This window comes from Myodes glareolus, chromosome 25 (assembly GCF_982192425.1).
Source record: "Myodes glareolus chromosome 25, mMyoGla1.1, whole genome shotgun sequence".
Classification (NCBI taxonomy): Eukaryota; Metazoa; Chordata; class Mammalia; order Rodentia; family Cricetidae; genus Myodes; species Myodes glareolus.
Window position 1 is genome coordinate 27,103,346 of NC_142050.1, and position 21,061 is coordinate 27,124,406.

The 21,061-nt window shown below is 41.9% G+C and overlaps 2 protein-coding genes across 4 annotated transcripts in view; one reads left to right on the plus strand and one right to left on the minus strand.

Moving 5' to 3' along the window:
• The window catches only part of Calu (calumenin), a 28,706-nt gene extending 11,824 nt beyond the window's left edge, over positions 1-16,882 (plus strand). For 2 of the 3 annotated variants that reach the window (XM_048451035.3, XM_048451033.3), the window contains exons 3-7: positions 1,951-2,144; positions 6,558-6,724; positions 7,396-7,456; positions 12,759-12,958; positions 14,563-16,882. In XM_048451035.3, coding sequence (XP_048306992.1) covers positions 1,951-2,144; positions 6,558-6,724; positions 7,396-7,456; positions 12,759-12,958; positions 14,563-14,667 — 727 coding nt within the window. In that variant the 3' untranslated portion in view covers positions 14,668-16,882. Of the gene's footprint in view, positions 1-1,950; positions 2,145-2,214; positions 2,409-6,557; positions 6,725-7,395; positions 7,457-12,758; positions 12,959-14,562 lie in introns of all 3 variants that reach the window. The other variant, XM_085683777.2, reaches the window with a different exon arrangement.
• On the minus strand, positions 16,736-20,704 carry Opn1sw (opsin 1, short wave sensitive). The gene is made up of 5 exons (XM_048451037.3): positions 20,359-20,704; positions 19,957-20,125; positions 19,555-19,720; positions 18,878-19,117; positions 16,736-18,210 (listed from the first exon to the last, which is right to left on the minus strand). The coding sequence occupies exons 1-5, from the start codon at positions 20,702-20,704 to the stop codon at positions 18,091-18,093; spliced, it is 1,041 nt and encodes a 346-aa protein (XP_048306994.1). The 3' UTR covers positions 16,736-18,090.
• Positions 20,705-21,061: the final 357 nt, after the last annotated feature.

The window sequence follows — 21,061 nt, forward strand, 5'->3', positions numbered from 1 at the left end:
AGTTATATGTGACTCATGAAGTAAAAATATTTACTAACTTTCCAAAAGGAGTTTGTCAACTCCTGGGTTAAGCCCGCGGGTGGCGGGGGTGATACAGAATAGGATACTGTTAAACCAGCCACCTTTGTTAAGAGAAACCACTTGATACCAGCCCACTTGGGCATGGTCTCTTATACTATAAATGCAGCTGTAAAGTGTACACTCACTCTCTTGCCGGCTCTCACTTCCGGCTGCTAGACTCTGTTTCTGTTCCCTGTTCATGCAGAGGACTGTGATCTAGGACAGTGATCTGTGAGTCTCCCCTAAATAAATAACCCTTTATCATTTGGGGGGAGGGGAGACCGACCTCATGAACAGTCATGTACCTATTTTATCTGAGCAGTTCTTCAGGGTATTTATAATAGCTTAAAAATACCTTCAGGGATCAGGAGAGATTTTGATATTGTGCCCTTTTTTTTCTTAGTAATGACACCATTGGTAGCAATACCATTTGAACATAAATTGGATTCTGTGATAGATAATGCAGAAGTTTTCTTAATTGTTGATGTTATTGAAATTTTCTGAGAATAATTTACCATGCAGGTGGAGGAAAGTGTTTAGGAGATGCCATCTTAGTGTGTTCCTTTTCGATCAGTGTTTTACAGCTGAGGCTAGATTATTCTCTTAGGGAAGGTGCTTGTGTCTAGACTTAAATAATAGAGCTAATGCTGTATCAGTATGAGTCTGTTTATAGTCTTGCTGGTAATAACTCTGATTTCTAATCACTTTCTCATGCTCTAGTCGTGAAACAACCACAAACTAAGGAAGGGCATTTGCTTCCATGTATATATATACATGGAAAACATGTATAGTTTTTCTCATCCGAGCAGAGAATGTGCTCATTGCTCACCTTGGCTTTTGATACAGAGTTTCCATTTTAAACTGGGCTGCTTATTGTGTGACTTTCCTGAGTCCTCTAGGAACAGGAGGTTGCATCTTTGGAGGTTTTGTCATGAGCATTTACTTAGTGGTGCTAGGGATCAAACTCAGCTCCTCATACACACCAGACAAGCACTCTACTCCTGAGCCACACTCAGAGCCCGTAGACCTGTCTTTAAATCCTTAATTAAAATGACACATCTAGAAGAATCTTATAAAGGAAATAGATCCATACTTTACCCTTACTGTTTTGCTTTATAATCTGCCTGCTAATAACCTCTAAGCTTATTAACAGTCTTATAGCCAGGAGTACATATTCTTCCCATATCCTCAGACTTCTATTTCTGTGGCTGTGTGTAAAAATCCAATTCCTGTAATGTATAAGAACTACTGGCATTTTTAAGAATTATGCCTCTTATATTCATTTGTTTTTTTTACAGTTATCTTGCCTTAAAATATATGTGATCTGGGTTTTTTTTTTTTTTGAAACGGGGTCTCACTCTTAATAAGAAGTCTATGTGTTTTTAACAAAAGAATAGCTTTTTCTAAAAGAAACTAATTTTTTATTTTAAGGTCTGATTTAGAGATCATAAATTCTAAGGAAAACATTGTTAATGCTAGTGATTATTTATCAAGAGGTATACCTTCTCTTATAAGCATAGTAAAGGAAAATATACAGAGATTTACATCATGTTTAATGTTAAAGCAAGAACCCATGTGGACATGGGTCTGCAAACCAGACTCAGACCTAACTGAAAAGATGTCTGGGTTGACTTTAGAACCCAGTACACTGGCCATGGTCTAGTCACTTTTTCCAGATGGCTTGTTACAAGTCAGGAACAGGCCAGTAAAGAGAAAAGTGTTTGTTTTCTGTTTGACAGTTTTGTCTTGGGAGCTATTTTTTTTTTAATTTTTATTTTTATTTCTGTGTGTTAGCCCTGGGCAACACCTGTGGTCACAACACACTCCTGGCAAAGTCCGGAGACCTGTTGCTTTTTAACTTCTTGCTGGATTTCTCTGCATTTTCTACAGAAAGATTGTAAGTAAAATAGATGGCGACAAGGATGGGTTTGTCACTGTGGATGAGCTCAAAGGCTGGATTAAGTTTGCACAGAAGCGCTGGATTCACGAGGATGTAGAGCGGCAGTGGAAGGGGCACGACCTCAATGAGGACGGCCTCGTCTCCTGGGAGGAGTATAAAAATGCCACCTACGGCTACGTTTTAGGTAGGTCACTGCTGTCTGGGGGAAAGCTTTGTGGACCTGGCCCTTGAAACACAACTGTTTTGTCTTGTAGAATGATTGTAGATAAAATAGACGCCGATAAAGATGGGTTTGTGACGGAGGGGGAGCTGAAATCCTGGATTAAGCACGCCCAGAAGAAATACATATATGACAATGTTGAAAACCAGTGGCAGGAGTTTGATATGAACCAAGACGGCTTAATCTCCTGGGATGAGTACAGAAACGTGACTTATGGCACTTACTTGGGTAAGGGGCGAGATGTCAGGCTGGCCGAGACTGTGGTCTGGAGTCAAAGAAACAAATGGGTCAGACAGGAAAGAGGGTTGCTGTGCCAGACTTCAATAGTTGATTCTGAATTGACTCCCTTTGTTTCATTAATTTAAAATTTGTATATTATATATTTTAAGTTTTGATTTTGATCCTCTGAAGTTTGACATTTATGTCTTGAGCACTGCAAACGTATTTTGCCATTTTTTTCTTTGTATCTCTCATATAAAGATAATTTTTAGAGTAGATTTCATGTAAAAGACAGTATCGTTCCAGCAGTGCAAAACAAGAGGCCTTGCCTTGAGCTCTCTCTTACCATAGTACTATTCAAATTTTGGGTCTGAAATTCAAATCAAATTAGATTCTTTCGTGACTGGTGAGAGTAAGTAGAAACCATTGAGAATGAATGGAATAAATTCAAATAAGATAGCCGTCAGTGTGTTGTGCTTACTGAAGTTTAGAAATGAAAATTTCCCATTTGTTTTCTCTGGCACATGAGTATATATCAGCCTGCTTTGCAAATGCTTCAAGGCAAGCACTGCTTTGATTGCTTTGTTGTTGATTTGGTAGCCTTTTTGTTTGTCGGGGCTACTGGTTAATACTCTCTTTGACTTCGATGCTTTTCTACTGCCTGCTGCTGAACTCCAGATGGCAGTCTTACTGAGCTGATGAGATTTCTGTATTGTGTATAGTTTCAACTTGAGGCATGAAAATATAAATGGTACTTTTTGTGCTTTAATCCTGGAATTAGACAAATTAGGGTTACAGAAATCATTTTTCACCAGTGACTAACAGGAGTATGTAAAGGTTTGTTTCCTCATCAGATAGCCAGCTGCCGTGCTAATTACAGGACTGCATTTCTGGTGAAGAGACTTATTCTCATTCCTAAGACTAAAGTGGCAGTCTCTCAAGGCTTGACACTGAGCCAAGAACCAAACATATCCACCAAATTAAGAACATGTGTATTAAGAACCCAGCACAGATGGAGAAGCATTCCATGTTTCTTGCTCTCTGGCTGAGACCCAGCACCCTTCTGACTTAATCAGAACTAATTATAAATATGGAGCAAAGGATAGACTAGACTATCTGTGATCTCAACAAAATGGTGTGCTAATAAATCTCGGCTCAGGTTCTGGTACACCCTTGCTGTCCAGAATTCTGCTTCAACTGTGTATAATTATGTGCATAGAAATCTGTTGAGAGCTTTCTTTCCTCAGAGGGCTGATGATTCAATGTAATGGGTATTTCTACTGCCTGAGACTGCACAAGGCAAAGCACTACTAGCTGAAGGAGTAATGTCTTTATAAGGCCCTTTCCCAGGAGGACTGTGGGTGATGAGCCCTCGGGGGGTAGCAAGCTGGCCTTAGACAAGTGCTGAGGAGTTTTGTGAGAATGTGTTCTTGATTTGATTTGAGTTTGTGTATAAATCATCTCAGCTTTTAAAGACTTTTCAGTGATCCCACCTTCCACAAAAGGAACTTTTGTGCTGTGTGCACTATCTCTCTCATAAGTAAAAATAAAAGATAGCAAGATTGGCCCTGCTTAGAGCAGAACCAGAGGCTGTAAGCAGGCCAGCAAGAACTGTAAACTTGTCTGGTATAGATGCCACACGTAAAGTTGTCCGCCTTCCCTTTCTGTTCTTTTATAGGTGTGGGTTATTGTCAGGCTTACTTGGTTCTAGTTGCTGTGTGTTACCCAAAGGAAGGAAACAAAGGGCTCTTAGGAATCTAGTCTGAATGCATAAGGTGACTAGTGTTACATAGTTTTAACTGGAACTTAGTATTTGTTTTTAGAAGACAACTTAGTGTTTGAGAAATATGTTATTTCCTTCTATTTTTCATCTCTAACCTATTTGACTTTACCTGTGCAGAAGCCCACAGCCTTGTGTGATTCTACTGCTTACTAAATTCTTGATCAACAAAGAAGCTTCAAGCTGCTTTGTTTTCAGGATAGGGCAGGTTTTTGGTGGGGGAGGGGGTTGTTGTTTGTCTGGTTTCTTGGGTGTTTGTTTATGGGAGTTTTTTTATTTGACTGGTTTCGAGTTTTTGAGACAGGGTTTCACTATGTAGCCTTGGATGACTTGGACCTCTCTGGAGACCAAACTGGCTTGAACTCTCAGAGATCTGCCTGCCTTTGCCCCTTAGCCTCTGGAGTGCTAGGATGAAAGACATAAGTCACTATGCCTGGCCTGTTTTGTTTTTGTTTTGCTTTTTTAAGTGTGCTTAAAATAGAGAAAGATTGGCCTCTAATATCAAATATCAACAATATGGTATTATCGTTAAAGAGAACAGTGAGTTTTTAGACAAGTAGGTACCAGGGTGTTACAGAACAGTAATTTCCTAATTTTAATGTGGTATCTTCTACCTCTCAAAGTATCGTTATACCTCTTAGGTCTTTTGGCTCACATAGAAGCCCAGTTTCTTACTTTTCTACAATTAGCTCCTTTATACTTTTTCAGTTTACAGAAATTAAATTTTAGTCTCCTAGATGCTTATGTGTAAACCAGCTGTTGTTTGTGCAAGTCAAAATCATGACAGATTAGTCTATATCCCATTTGGTTATATTTTGATTTTAAAGATTCTATTTTACTTTTGTGTGTGTGTTTCTGTGTGGGTAAGTGCCAAAAGAGGTGTCAGATCCCCTGGAACTGAAGTTACAGGTAGTTAGGAGCTGCCTTTGGGTGCTGGGAATTGAGCCCAGGACCTCTGGGAGAGCAGCAAGTGCTCTTAACCACTGAGCCATCTCTCCAGTTTTATATTTTAATGTTTATTTTCTCTTAAAACTTAATCAAAGAATATCTGACATCTAGAATGTATCTGTCACTTCCCAAAATGTCCTCATGTCACACCTCCCCTCTGCCTGTCCCTAAGAAACCATTGACCTACTTTCTCTACCTCTACAGCAGTCTGCATTTTTTACCTGTAATTTTCAGTAGATTTGAGGGGGGAAGGTCAGTAGGACCATTCAAATGGTAATGTTCTTGTTGCTTGAATCCAAGTGACATTAAAATGAAATGGGACAAAGACTTTTGATACCTAGAGTCTTTGGTTTTTCAAGATATGGTTTCTCTGTGTAACAGCCCTGGCTGTCCTGGAACTCACTGTGTAGACCAGACTGGTGCTGAGATTAAAGGTGTGTGCCAGCACTCCCCGGCAGTACTTAGTCTTGATGGATGTTCTAACATTTAATAAAAATGATGACAATTGACAGACATTGGCTGCCAGCTCCATATACCAGGTGTTGTTCAAGCTTTTAGTTTGTTTTGTTTTTTTTTCTTTTTTAAATTTGAGAGAGAAGTTTTTCTGTAGCTCTGTCTTGATACAAGCTATGTAGACCATGTAGACCAGACTGGAATTCAGAGATTACCTGCCTTTACCTCCCAACTTCTGGGATTAAAGATATGTGCCATCACTACCCAACTGTTTGTTTCTTATTAAACTTTTTATAACTACCTATAAGGCAGGCGCAGTCTCATGTTACAGAGTAGGAGACTGAGACACAGTTAAGTTTCTTGCCCGAGAGCTGGAGAGTTGTCTCAGCAGTTAGGAGCACTTGCAGAGACCCTGGGTTCAATCCCAGCACCCACATGGTGACTCACAGAAGATCTGCTGCCTTCTGGCCTCTGCAAGCACTGGGCTCACACATGCTACACAGATGTACAGGCAAGCAAAATACTCATGCACATAATTTTTAAAAAAATTGAAAGAAAAAAGTTTGCCCAAGGACACACAGCTAGAGGTAATAAATTCACACCCAGATAGTATGACTTACAGCCTCCACTGCCTCCCAGATAGAACTAAGAAATCCAAGCCTTCTATTAACCTTAACACCAGTATGGTGAAACAGCACATGATTGAGTTAACTAATCAGGGCCAGTTCCATGTTGAATGGCAGCCATTTACTTTCAGCTTGGACTGATTTGGAGGTGTGGTCACTGAAGCCTTAGTCCCAAATCAAGTGTCTTTCTACTGCTGCTTCTGAAATCAAAATCATTTCTTCATGAGTGGTTTAATTTTACCTGTGTCTTCATTGTTTGGTTTATCTTGTTTGAAATCAGTCTGATCCCTTTACCTTTTTGTGTTCTCTGGAAGACTTTTTTAAGACTTTATCTAAATTTTTGTTTTCTAGATGATCCAGATCCTGATGATGGATTCAATTATAAACAGATGATGGTTAGAGATGAGCGGAGGTTTAAAATGGCAGACAAGGATGGAGACCTAATTGCCACAAAGGAGGAATTTACTGCTTTCCTGCATCCTGAGGAATATGACTACATGAAAGACATAGTTGTGCAGGTAGGCAAGACGAAGGGTTCCCAACCACAATTCAGCTTCTTCTGTTGCTTACGTATTCTGCTTAAGTGCCTTAGGCTTTTTGCTGGTCATAAACCTGCCCATTAAATAATGATTTTCCATTTCATTGGTAGTTCCATAAAGTTAGGAGTAAGAGGCTGTCCTATGCTTGTTGTTCAGAAGCCAGGGAGTTCCATGATACCCAGGAGTTCCCACAGAAGGCAGTCTGCTAACAGTGCAGACTCAGCTCCCATTAGCAAGAGCTCAGCATGACTAGGGCTACAACCTTTTGTCATTTGATAGTGTCCTATCATAGGTTGAAACGTAAGTAATGGTAATATTTAACAGTTCTCTAACTAAAAGAATGAGTGTACTGTTCTTTCCTTCTCTCCCTCCCTCCCTCTCTCCCTTCCTTCCTTTCTATTTTGTTTTGTTTGGGTTTTGGGTTTTTGTTTTGTGTGCATTTGGGGTTGACTGGCTAGCGAACTGAGCCTGGGATTTGCTATATAGGTCTGTAACTTGGATGAACATTAGCCTCTGATCTTCCTGTCTCTGGCTCCCAAAAAGCTGAAATTACATTTGTGTGGTATCCTTCCTGGTTTTAACCATACACACCATACTGTCTTCTAGAAAATTTAATTAGAGACTAAGTCTTTTTGTTCTCTTCTATTTAGGAAACAATGGAGGATATAGACAAGAATGCTGATGGTTTCATTGATCTAGAAGAGTACATTGGTGAGTCTCCTGTTTCTAGTGTCTTTAAATACTGAAATACTGAAATGTTGTAATCTGTAGAAAGAGTTTACCTCATGGGTCAACTCTTAACAGATTGTTAAAGCAGACCAATGTGGTGAATAGTAGTCATTACAAATATAACTGGGGCAGGAGAGGTTGGCACGTCCCAGTTTTGACCAGAGGTTCTAAGTTTGGTTCCCAGCACCCACACTGCCTGTAACTCCCACTCTAGAGAATCTGATACCTGCACTCAACATACGCCATACCTTCACAAAGACACACAGATGCATATATGCACACATAATTCTTAAGTAATATTAAAAAAAAACAAAGTATATAAAATAAATTGATGGAAAAGCCAGGCATGAATCTCAGCACTTGGCAGGTAACTACAAGAAGATCAGAAACTCAGGGCCACTCTGGACTGCGTGAGACAAGCAAGACGAGTGAATGGGTGACTAGGGTTCGGTGACTGTGTTATGCACATTTTCTGATAAGTCCATAAGTTTCCATTTTATTTAGGGTATTTATTTTGGCCACACACATCCTCTTTTTCTTTTTTTTTTTATCTTTATGAGGGAGCAGGAGTGGGGCTACAAATGAAACTTGAGAGGTGATTACATGTATACAATGTATCATGATCATATCCACTCCTACTTCCCTGTGAAACTTTACTATCTTAAGAATAATTTAGCAAATTGCTTTACAATTACTCAATGTGTTTGTTACCAATGGCATTCTGTTTTGAAACATTCTTCTAATGCACATCTTTTGGTATATTAGTCAGTGTTTTACAATGTTGCTTGGGCTAGCCTTGAATTTGTAACTATTTGAGTTGTTGGACTGTCTATCTGGTATTAATACCTTAACAACTGAATACTTTGGCTATTTTGTTCCATTCTGCTAGTCTCTCATCCCTCTATTGATTGTTTCCTTTACAGAAGCTTCGAAGATTTGTGTGATTATGTGTCTGCTTTTACTTTTGTTGACCTAGTTTTGGTCTCTTAAAATACCCTTGTCTGCACTGATGTCATGATTTATGTGTTCCTCTACTGATCTTACAGTTTAGAGTTTTGCGTTTATATCTGATTTATTCAGTCTTCTATACATAGATATGCAGCTTTCCGAGTACCATTTGATGAAGAGGTTATCCTTTCTTTATTGAAAACCTTGTGGCTACAGATATATCTGGGTTCTCAGTTCTTTTGCACTCCACATTCACACTTGCGCATAGTACTTTTCTAGTGAACTTTCTCATTTTGTTTTTTGATCTCTGATCTCTGCTATTAAGTATTAAACCTGAAAAGGAGTCTTAGTTTACCTCTGCTACTGTTAGACTGTGCTGAACAGACTCACTCCTTGCTCAGATATTCTTTCCTCATCCCTGCCAGAGAAAATGGGGTGAACAGTGAGAGGTTTTTGTGAAATGATTGAGTTTTATCATGGTAGTGTCATGTTTTCTTAATTCAAGTTTATCAGATTTCCTACTTTTAAGGTTTTTTTTTTATTCTTGGTTTTGGCATTTTGTTGTTTCCCATTTAAATTTCTGAAGCAGAGAAATTCAGGCTTATCACAGTTCAGTAGCATCACTTATTAAGCATTGAGGCCAAATAAGGAGATAAAGGTTTTCTTCTGCATCGTTTAGATTCCAGGGCAGAGAAATTACATTGTGAAGTTATAGAACAATCAAGAGTATGTGTAACTTTCTTTGTAGGTCAGTAACTATTGCAAGCTTGTATAGCTGAAATGCTGGGTATGTGCCAGTTTCTGCCCTGTTAGAAAAATATCATATAGAAAAAATGAGAAGGGGCCAGTTCTATAGACCCAAAGCTTCAGGATCTCCATGATACATGGTAACAGGATATTCAAGAAGGGTCCCAGTGAGGGCCCAGCATTCATAGTGTTGCAGAAACCAGAGACCTTGAACCAGACCAGTTACTCATTGCAATGAACACTTGGACAAAAAGGTATACTGTATGACTCACTACTCCCTGCCACAGCTTCCATAACAAAATTTTTCCTTCTTTTATTTTCTCCTAAATTTTATTAGGTTGAAGAGCAAAGGGTGGATAGGAAGGGACGGGGAAATAAATCAGATCAAGATACATGATGTAAAAGAGACAAAGAAGAAATAAAAGGGGGGCTGGAGAGATAGTTCGGTGGTTAAGAGCACTCATTGCTCTTCCAAAGGGCTAGGGTTCAATTCCCAGCACCCCTATGGCAGCGCACAGCTGTCTGTAACTCTAGTTCCAGAGGATCTAACATCCTCATACAGACATATATACAGGCAAAACACCAATGCAAATAAAAAAAAAGTTAAAAATAATTACTACAGGAAGTAGACCTGTAAAAAAAAGAGTGTCTATCCAGCCCCCTTTACTCCCTTTCTTGTTTGACCCAGACCCTAATCATCTTCCCATTTCATCTGTACACATTTCATTATGTATTTCTATGACGCATTTATTGTTCCAAACTTTTTTTTAAGACAGTCTAAACCAAGAAGTCCATTCCTTAGTATTATCTGGTAGGTTGAATACTTTTTAAATAAACTAAAGTAATATTTTTTTTGTCATCTTTACTCACATGCCTTTAAAATGTAGTCATCTGGTATAGTGTTCTGTTTTGTTTTTAGGACAGTGTCTTGCCGTGTAGCCCAGACTGTCCTCACACACGCGGTGATCCTCCTGACTCTGCCTTCCAAGTGCTGGGAGTAGTGTGCACCACCACAGCAGACCTAAAAGAAATTTCAACGAATGCCATTCACTTATGTTTTAAAGTTGTTATCTAAAATATTTAATTAGGCATTTAAACCATTATACGCTGTGTGTGGTGGCCCTGCTTGTTATCCCAGCACTTAGGAGACTGAGGCAGGTGGATTCTGTGAGGTTGAAATACACCAACTCTTAAAAGGTAATTCAGAAGTTTAAACTTGAAATGGATAGTGGATGGTGCACTGGAGTCACTTTATAAACTGTGCTGAGGGCTTCGTGGTTATAAGAAAACTCCCCCATTTTTAGAGCTAAACTCAAAAGTTTAGTTTTTTAGGGGAAGGTAGCACCTAGTATTTGCCCTAAAATAAGTATGGTGGGGGTGTCATGGATGAGCATGTGTGCATAACCATGGCAGCTGTTGGAGTTGGTAGCTAAGTAGGAGATTATGGATTTTTTTTTCTGCGTTTGTATATATTTGAAAGTTCATATAATGAAAACAAATAGTTGTAAGTAGGGTACTGATCATGATGCCTAGAATACAATGAGCACTCAATAAATGTTAATTACTTTCTTGTGAGTTTTTTGAGACAGGGTCTTACTATGTATGTAGCTCTGGCTACCCAGAAACTCACTCTGTAGACCAGGCTGGCTTCAAACTCACAAAGCTCTATTTGCCTCTGCTTCCTGAGTGCTAGAACTAAAGATGTGTGCCATCATGTCCGGCTAATTGTTATTTTTGCATTTATTAGTTATTAAAGGGAAAATAGTGCTTTGAGTTATATATACATGGAGAAAAAAATAAATATGTAAAACATACTCATTTTTCCATAGCTAAACTGGAAACACATTTATTTTTGTTTATATGTTTATGTTAGGCACTGGAAGTCAAATCCAGGACTTTGGCATGCTAGGCAGGCTCTCTGCCACTCAGTTACATCCTAGCTCTATATAGTTTCTTAAATGCCAATATTTGTTTGGCAGCAGTGTGACCATTCTTGATTACAGTTGATTTTTGTTTAATTTTGTAGGGATGTTCATCACATTTACTAGTCACAAAACAGACAAAAAATAGTGTTGACTTGAGAAAACAAAAAAAATAGGCCATTTCTCTACTATTTGTATTTTATTGTTTATTTTTAATTTTTGCAAACATTTTTGTGTTTCTTGATACATTTTATCTTGGAGTTTTATCTTAATTATCTTGATATAATTACTTACAAGTGTATTGTGCATTTAAATGGAAATGTCAAAAGGCTTATTTTCGAGAATAAAACTTAGTGTTAAGTATCTCACAGATTAAATTACTCTGAAAATGTCACACAGAGCTGAGCAGCTGAGCAGGTGGCACCAGCCTGCAGTTATAGTCCTTGGGAGGCTGAGGCAGGAACATCTCCAGTTTGAGGCCAATCTGGGCTAAGACCCTGTCTCAGAATGGCACTTTCTGTATGCATGTTACCTTAATGTAAAATGAAACTGTCTGTTACTGAAGCCCTGTCTGTGTAGCTGAGTGGAATGGGAGATTTGTGATGGCCACACCACTTTGTTCTTCCAGCTTCTTTGGAGTTAAATGCCAAAATGTATGATGTAATCTGTCATCAGAATTGTTTTTAATGATCTCATAACTAAAATTCAGACTCAATTTTTGGTTTTTGTACACAAAAATTTAGAAGCCTCTTGACATTTGTTACCAATTTTCCTGGCCATCTCCTTTCTGAAGACTAACACCAGTGCTTTTAATTGTCTCTAGAGCTTCGTATGCTTTAGTAAGTTTCCTTACAAGTAAAGGAGGAGACTGTAGGAGGGAGACAGTAGAAGCTGTAAGGGCCAGTCCACATTCTTACACAGTTGAGAATCAGGAATTTGCTTCTTTCCTGATTGTCCCTTCTCAGTGTACTTTTGAGGGTGTTCCTCTGCATGGGACATGCTTGTCCTGATGGAAACCACTGAACGGTGCACTTATGTAGGCATTGGCTAGTAGGGAGACAGTTTCCTTCAGAGTTTATAACTAGGCCTCCTTAAATCAGTGGCCCAATATAATTATCCACTTGGGGTAAAATGCAATGCAGTAAGCGAGGGAATCTTACTTGGTATTGATCAACTTATTTCTTTTATTTTGAGATAAGTTCTCATGTAGCCCAAGTTAGCTTTGAACTCCAAAATTCTGGATTTACAAACATACACCACCACGCTCAGCTTCACACCTCCTTATTTCTGCCTTTTTTTCTCCCTCACCGAGATAGGGTTTCTTTGTGTAGCTCTGCCTGTCCTAGAACTCACTCTATAGACCAAGCTGGCCTCAAACTCATGAAGAGTTCTGAGTGCCGGGATTAAAGGCATGTGCCAACCATTGCCCAGCTTCTGCCTTTTTATTTTTAATTATTATTTTATTTTATTTTTTTAAGATACAAGTTCCGCTCTCCTTTCACTTAGTCAGCATGTGGAAATACTCTTGTTAAAGATTCACAGTTAAGCCACGGACAACTACCGTACTTTCTAAAGTCTCTCTCTCTGGCTTAAGAAAACTGTGTGACTGGATGTGGGGAGCCTTTAGAACAAGACTAATTCTGTTGTGTATATGTTTCTGCACACAGGTGACATGTACAGTCATGACGGAAATGCTGATGAGCCAGAGTGGGTGAAGACTGAGCGAGAACAGTTTGTTGAGTTTCGAGATAAGAACCGGGATGGGAAAATGGACAAGGAGGAGACCAAAGACTGGATCCTCCCTTCAGACTATGACCATGCAGAGGCAGAAGCCAGGCATCTAGTCTATGAGTCAGACCAAGACAAGGTAAGTCGTTCCAGGCCCAAGCAGGCTAGCCATGACCAGAGCCTTCCTGGGGGATTGTCTTAAACAGATGTCATCAAAATATAGTGTTTTTTAGGGTCTTATTTACCTCAAATCTGCCAAGGACCTAAATTTAATGACCAGAAATCTTCAGGGCAGCACTAACTATCTGATCTCATTTTGGAAAGTGCTTGCTCTGTGCTCACGGTGCTGGAGAAACCCGGGCTTCAGCAAAGAGTAGTGGTTTAAAGCCTGGCCCAGCATGTATCAGTTCTAACTGTTGAGTCCCCAGGAAACTGTCTTTTTGAAATGTTGATTGTTCTTTCCTGCATTCTTTTACCTTTTACAGGCTTATTCTACCTTTTTTCCAAGCCAGTTATTGCCATTCTAAATCAAATACACACATATGTATATATAATTTTTAGAGGAAGCAGAGCAGACAGATTGACAGCTGACTGAATGAGACTCTCAATATATAGCCTTGCTTACTGGCCTGAAACCAGTGTAGACCAACTTGGCCTCCAGCTCACAGAGACACACTTGCCTGTCTCTCCATTGCTGAGATTAAAGGTATACCACCATTCCCAGCATCAAATATATTCTTAAAATTTAAGCCCTTTACAGGGGTTATAAGCCAGCTTTTCTCTGGACTCTATTAGAATTGAAAATTATGTGAGGTGCTTAGGTAATCACATTTATTTTTTTCTTTTTTTTCCCCCAAGATAGGGTTTCTCTGTAGCTTTGGAGCCTGTCCTGGAACTAGCTCTTGTAGAGCAGGCTGGCCTCCATCTCACAGAGATCCGCCTGCCTCTGCTTCCTGAGTGCTGGGATTAAAGGCGTGCGCCGCTGCCACCGCCCAGTGGTGATCACAGTTTCACCAAGCTCTGTCACCTTTTCAGAGATCTGGCTGTTAAAGACCAGACTTGTTTGTTTTGAACGTCTTCAGCCTTCAGGTGCTGTTTCTTAGCACCTTATTAAGGGCTGATCGGTTTTAAGCTCTTGTTCAGCATCACTGTAGCAGCCCGGCTGTCATGCCCCGAGTCGTGAGAATGTGAGCAGTCTTCCCTGAGGAGTCTTGATGCTGTTTGAGATGCGCGACCCAGCCTGTTTTCATGTGGCTCATCTTGTTAGAGTGGAGTTGAGATGAGAATTGACCCTGGAGAGTTCACTGTTCCTGCCAGACCTCGATCTGATGCGCCCTGGAGTAGCAACCCAGTGTTCCTGGCCATCTTCCACCCATATCTGGCAACTGCCCCATAGTTGACTCCAAAAAGAATGTTCGCTGCCTAGGGAACAGATTTGTGTCTCTGTCCTGAAGTTGTTGAGTATATTTGGCCCATTTTTTCCACTTTTGACTTTTTTCCCCCTTTGAAATAGAATCTCCCTCTGTAGCCCAGGCTAGCCCTGAACAACTCTTCTGTCTGGCTTTCTGAGTACAGGGGTCAAATCCAGGGCCTCAGTCATACTAGACAAGCACTTTATCATTAAACTATATCCCCAGCCCACTAGTGATTTTCTTAATGAAAAAGGGGGTGTGGGTGTTTGTGTGAGGCGAGAGAGAGGAAGGGGTATATATGGTCTCAATTCTCTGTTCCCTGTGATTTCAGGATGGCAAGCTTACCAAGGAGGAGATTGTCGACAAGTATGATTTATTTGTGGGCAGCCAGGCCACAGATTTTGGGGAGGCCTTGGTGCGACATGATGAGTTCTAAGCTGCAGACAGAGGAACCTACATTTCTTCAAAAGTAATTTATTTTTACAGCTCTGGTTTCACATGAAATTGTTTGCGCTACTGAGACTGTTATTACAAACTTTAAGACATGAAAAGGCATATCAAGATAATGAAAACCACCCTGCCCCCTTCCTTCTCCCCTCGAGGGACTGGGGGGGCCCATGCTTCTGAAGAACAACTCTGAGTAGTGCACTTGTGTCTGTAGGTTTACACTTTGTATAATGTATGACATGGTGTGTTTATTTTTGTATTGTTCTCTAGTTGGGAGTATAATATGAAGGATCAAGATCCTCAACCCACACTTGTAGGCAAACATTAGCCCTTTACTCTTTCTCAACCCCTTGCCACGTATTTTTTTTTATAATTCTCACTTAACTAATTTTTTAAAAAGCCTGAGATCAATAGAAATGTTCAGGAGAGAAGAAAAAAGGAAAAACATGTACTCCATGATTTATGTTTAGAGAGAGAATGCTTTATCTTGCCTGTTGAAATGCTTAATTTTCAAGTGGCTGTACAGTTGTCACAGGCCCAGCTACAGAGCCTGCCATTGTCTGAGGAAGGCTAGATCCCTGTGCTGTAAGACAGCTTGGCGCAACTTGACTTCACTCTTTTTCCCCTGTTAGGACTAGCTATTTGCTAATTTTGTCAAGCACAGCTGTGGTGGGAAGAATTAGGGCCAGTGTCTTGAAAAGTGAATCAAGTAGTGTGTATGATCTCTTCCCAGGGCTATTTCTAGCTCTCTGTAGAGCTGTTTCCAACTGGACACAGCTGGAAAACGAAAGGAAGAAAGTGTGTGCAGGGCGTGCATTTTATTCTGATGTGTACCTGTTGAAACCACCGCAAGGCCCCATCCAGCCCCCCGCCCCGAACTAATCTTGGTTTTACTGCAGTTACAATTGACTTTCTGCAATCATGTCATTGAAAGTGCCTTTAACAGGAGAATAATCACCAGAGGGGAAGTTGTTTCAGAAGCCACAATTGGGCACCTTACATGAAAGCGCTGACCCTCCTGTACAGTGAGGAGTCTTCCCTCCTTTTCTCTTGTGGACAGTAGCTGAATAGCAGTATTAGTTACAAGCTTGGTTGCAGTGTTCCTATCTTGTGGGCTGGTTTCTAAAAACCTCATGCTGCTGATTGACCAGGATCCTCATACCTCAGAATGCAAACCACTCTCTGTCAGGCCTCTGACTCAAGGATGGAAGGATGTATAGAGGAGGCTCTTTGGTTTGAGGACCACTGCTCATCCTTCCTGGCTTTAACCCATCAATCCCATTTTGTCATCTCCCTTTCTCTCTGACACTAAAAGATGGGGTAGGTAGGAAGGTCACGGATCATCAGGTTGCCGTCCTTATCAAAAACCCTGTCTGTTGCCAACTCCACTTACCCATATTTTGTGCAACCCAATATTTTGATCTCTTACTAATGGGCCTCTTAAGAATTAATGTATTCCAAATCTTTAACCCTCAGGTTACTAAGATAAATATATGTATGTATAATCTTTATTATTATTATTTCCTATATCTGAATAATACATTCAGGTGGTGGTGCTGGGTGATGGTCATATCTGAACCTAGACCTACCCTTTGGTCTTCCACAGTCCTGTTGAGGTAGGCTGCGTGGTGTGGTAAAGAGCCAGGTGTGGTGTAACTTCACCCCAGCCATTGCATCAAGCTCTTGATCGCAGATAACACTCGAAGTTTTAACCCCAGGATAGGAGTAATAAACATTCTCTGCCTTCCAGATTCTCAACTCTTTATTGTTAAGGAGACCAGAGATAATTAATTATTGCCACCAACCCTGACTTAGAGAGGGTGCATCATACACTGTGTGGCAAGAGGGCCTTTTGGCTCATTTGGTGCACAGAGGCTAACACTGATGTGAAAGTCACACATTTAACCAGCAAGCTTAGTGTGCTACAATGGCATATTCCGGACATAGGGTGCTCAGCAGCAAGAACTGCTCTCATCTCCATGAGCCCCATATAGTGTTGGGGTTTAGGTTTGAGTTTCTGGTTTAAATCAAGTCTGAGGCAGTGAGCAGTGACTGCATGTCCATAGGGTGTGCTCTGTGAATGCTAAGCTCTCTTGAATTTGAGTATTGTTTTTTTTTTTATAGAGTGTAAACCAAGTTTTATATTCTGTAATGCAAGCAGGTACCTATCTGTTTCTGAATAAAAACTGTTTACATTCATCAGGGACGTGTGTCTCTTTCATTCTCTTGGAAATGGAATTATATTCCAGGCCAGCCAAGACTGCATAGTGAAACCCTGTCTCAAGAAACTAAGAAGGGGCTGGAGAGATGGCTCAGCGGCTAAGAGCACTGACTGCCCTTCCAGAGGGTCCTGGTTAAATTCCCAGCACCCAGATGGCAGCTCACAATTCTGGAGTTCCAGTTCCAGGAGACCTGACACCCTCACACAGACATACATGCAGGCAAAACATCGATGCACATGAAATAAAAATAAATCATTTTTTTAAAAAGGAAGGAAGAAACCAAGAATTAAGGACTAAATGGAATTGTGGCTTAGAATTCTGTAATATAAAATGTCAAAGTGAAGGATTTCTCCTAGAATATCCCACCGTATTTCCCTGCCAGGCTGAGAGAGAGCCCTGCCTTCTCCCTCACGCTTAGTCCTTGCCTATTCCTGAGGTTTCTAGTTGCTTCTCACAGCTCTGACCCTCCTGCCTTCCAGTGCATCATCGCCTGAGACTGGTATCCAGCATTCCTTGAGTATAGCTGAACACATTTATCTTGGTTTTCATTTTAAAGGAATCATTTTCCAGGAGCAGCAGGTGTAGGGAGAGCGTAAGGTAAAATGTTTTTAGCACTTGGGTTTGATTTATAAATGGTACTGAGACATGCAAATTCATTTTGAGGATGTCATGGGATTAAACCACTAACTTTAATCAATGCACAGCTTTAAATGGATACATTCATTTAGCCAAGTAGAGAGGAGAACACCTAGAATAATTCTATTTGCGATGGGTGAGCTGAGGTAGCTCTGACCATGGCTACCACAACCTAGGCTGCGGCAACTGCAAGAAACCCCACTGGGAGGTTCTTTTAAATTCGCTGTAGACACCTGCCCCTATCGCTCATCAGACAGGGTGTGTCATCCCAGACCCAGCAAGGGGTACGAAAAATGACAGAGAAGGAAAGTGTGCCCTTTCTCTTCCAGATCTCCGGGGGTGAAGGTACCACTTAGGAGTAGAAACTGACTGTTGAAATGATCCATGTGGGAAGAGCAGCCTCGCTGACAGGAAGAGAAAAACAGGAAAACGAAGCTGACTCCCAGGAGTGCCATTACTCCCCTTCCCATCTCTTCCCTGTGTTGGGTTTTAATGGAGAATGTAGAAACTAAATGTGGCATTCTGCTAGCTGCCAGCAGGCCAGGTAAGGGTCCTTAGTGAGGGCCAACTTTGCTAGAAGAGACAGTAGAAACTTCTGTTTTCTGAGAGCCAGGCGCATCGCTTTCCTCATTCATGGGCTTCCTGCACACCATCTCCAGGATGCAGGCCCGGAACTGGAAGGAAAGGTGTGTGTCATCCTTGTCCTACCAACTACTTAAACTCCGCTTTCTTATTTATTTGGTTTTTCAAGACAGGGTAGACTTTGCAAGCTAGACTTTAGAAGGGCTGGATTAAAAAATTTCAGAAGACTGGACATACATGGCGGTGCATACCTTTAACTCCAGCACTTGGGGACAGAGGCAGGCAGATCACTGAGTTTAAGGCCAGACTAGTTTCTTTAGAAGTTCTGGGACAGTTGGGGCTACATGGTCTGATCCTATCTTAAAAAGGGGAAAAAATTGCAACAAGCTAGACATCTGTTACTATTGATGTTACTACTTTTTCACCAAAACAGAAAACTTAAGGGTAGCGATGTGTAACTCACTACTAAGAATATTTGCCTGACATGCGAAAGGCCCTGTGTTCAATCCCCAGCATCGCTAAGAAGGTTCCCAGTCCATTCCCCCTTTAGAACAATGAGGTCTAACCTCCCTTCTGGTGTTTTAGGAACCACATCCTCCATATATATGCCAACCAAGAGCTTCCTGGCTTGCTTGGACTCTACCTTTCCTCATCTATAAGGCCTGTGTAGCATCCAGGGTGCTGAGTTAAAACGTCAGTAATCAAAGAACCAGGGTCTAATGGACCAGGTCCTCATGAGAATGTAATAGACAGCTTTACCTGCTTATTCATGAAGCCGTAGATGATGGGGTTGTAGACACATGAGCTCTTGGAGAAGAAGGCGGGGATGGTGACGAGCCGTAAGTCTAACCCGTGGTTACGGTTGTTGACAATGTACATGGCCAGGGCAGCATAGGGCACGTAGCACAGACAGAAGGATCCCACCATCACCACCACCATGTGGCTCACCTCCCGTTCAGCCTTCTGGGTCGTAGCTGACTCTTGCTGCTGAGCTGCCACCTGGAATTGAGCACAAGGGTCATAGCCTCTCTTCTGGCCTCAACTCCAGATCGCTGAACCCTTTTGTGTAGTGAAAATCTCTCACCAGCTCTTCTAACTGAGTTTGGCTTTCCCTTGAGGGAGGCATCATGGAAGTGGATCTCAGCTCTTTGGCATTAGAAAAGATGACAGTCTCACTCCGTTCCGCCTCCTCTCCCAGGTCTTTGTCCCCTTCCCCCACTGCCCCTTGTGCTGGGGATAGAACACTCCTCACACCTGCAACCGAATGCTGTATTGCTGAGTTGTGACTCCACGAGTTTTCATTCCCCATTCCCCACTCTTGCTAGCTCCCATCTGACCAGGGATATTCCAGACTTGTGTCCTGGGGCAGACACACGTGCTCTCTGTCCTGGAGCCTCCTGATTCACTCCTACCTGACCCTCTCAAAGGCCACTCACAGCTCTGAGAGTCCTCAGCAACTGCGAATAGGAGAAGCAGATGAGGGCAAGAGGCACGATGAAACAGAACAGGAAGAGGAACCAGGTGTAGTACTCGCTTCGATACTTGGTGCCAACCGTGTACCAGTCCGGGCCGCAGGAGCACTGCAGGCCCTCAGGAATGAACCTGAAAAGGATCAAGAGTTCACTCGGCTCTCCCTGAGAACTAGCAGGGCGGGAGCTGCCATTCCTGGATTAGCTTCTCCAGTTGGAAGGATGCCAAAAAGACTGCAGTAATTCCAACTGCGGTGTAAACACTGATGTCTCCAGCTGCCCTTTTTCCTTTCTCTCCAAACTCAGATTAAAGAATAAAAGGCTATACCCAATCTCTCCCCACATCAAACCACTACCCTGCACTCTCACCTGCTCCAGCCAAAGAAGGGTGGGATGGACACTCCGATACCAATGATCCAAGTAACCAGGACCACCATCAGTGCATGCTTGGAGCTGAAGCGGATGTTGCCAAAGGGCTTACAGATGACAATGTAGCGCTCCAAAGCCAGGAAAGCCAACGACCATCCTGTCACTAGACCTGTGGCAAATGTAAAACAAACAGAATTAGACAGCCTCACCCAGCCTGGAGTGGGCTACAAATGTAACTGAGTCCAGAGAATTGGAATAGAGTTTAATGCTTATGCATCCTATTTTGGTCAAGTACTCAGGGTGATTAAGAGCCTGCTCCTAACCGAAAGCCTGACTCCAGGTTCCAATCCTGGAGTAATGTCCTTTGTCGCTCCCTAGCCCCGGTTGCCTACTGTGTTGTACCTGCTACCGAGCCCAAGAAGGCCTCCAGAGCACAAACGTGGCGGCCAAAGAGGAAGTATCCGTGACAGCTGGCGATAAAGACAGTGAAGACGGAGAAGCTGCAGAAGAGGAAGCCTCCGAGGGATACATTGACCAGGATGTAGTTGAGGGGCTGCCGCAGCTTTTTGTAACGCAGTGTGGCCACCAGCACTATGGCATTGAGTGGGGTCCCTGCGAAGAAGACAAACCCCATAAAGGCTGCCTGGAGGTGGAAGGCCCAGACAGGAGCAATGTGGTACTGAGGCCCGTCCCAGGGCCCCACGGAGGAGATATTGCTGAACAGGTAAAAATCGTCCTCTCCTGACATCCTGTGTTTGGGATGCCCTCGCCACCACCTCCAGTCCCTCTTAGAGACTGTTCTTCTGCTTTGCCCCTCCCCACAGCACCCTCCTTTAAAGACACAGTGGGACTCTGAATGACCCTAAGCCTCCCAAAGATGAAGTCCAGGATTAGAGCTCTCTCCACCCCCACCTAAACCTTTCATGATCCCAAAGCTGATTGTGTTCTTCAGAGGATAACAGATTAGGGTCAGGGAACCTGAACCTGGATCTGCAAGACTGGGTACTGAGGTGGTCAATGTTGGTTCCTGTGGCCTGGAAGATGCTGACCTATATCCACTGCAAACGCCACCACACAACTTGTCCCCGCCTCTGCACCTCACCCT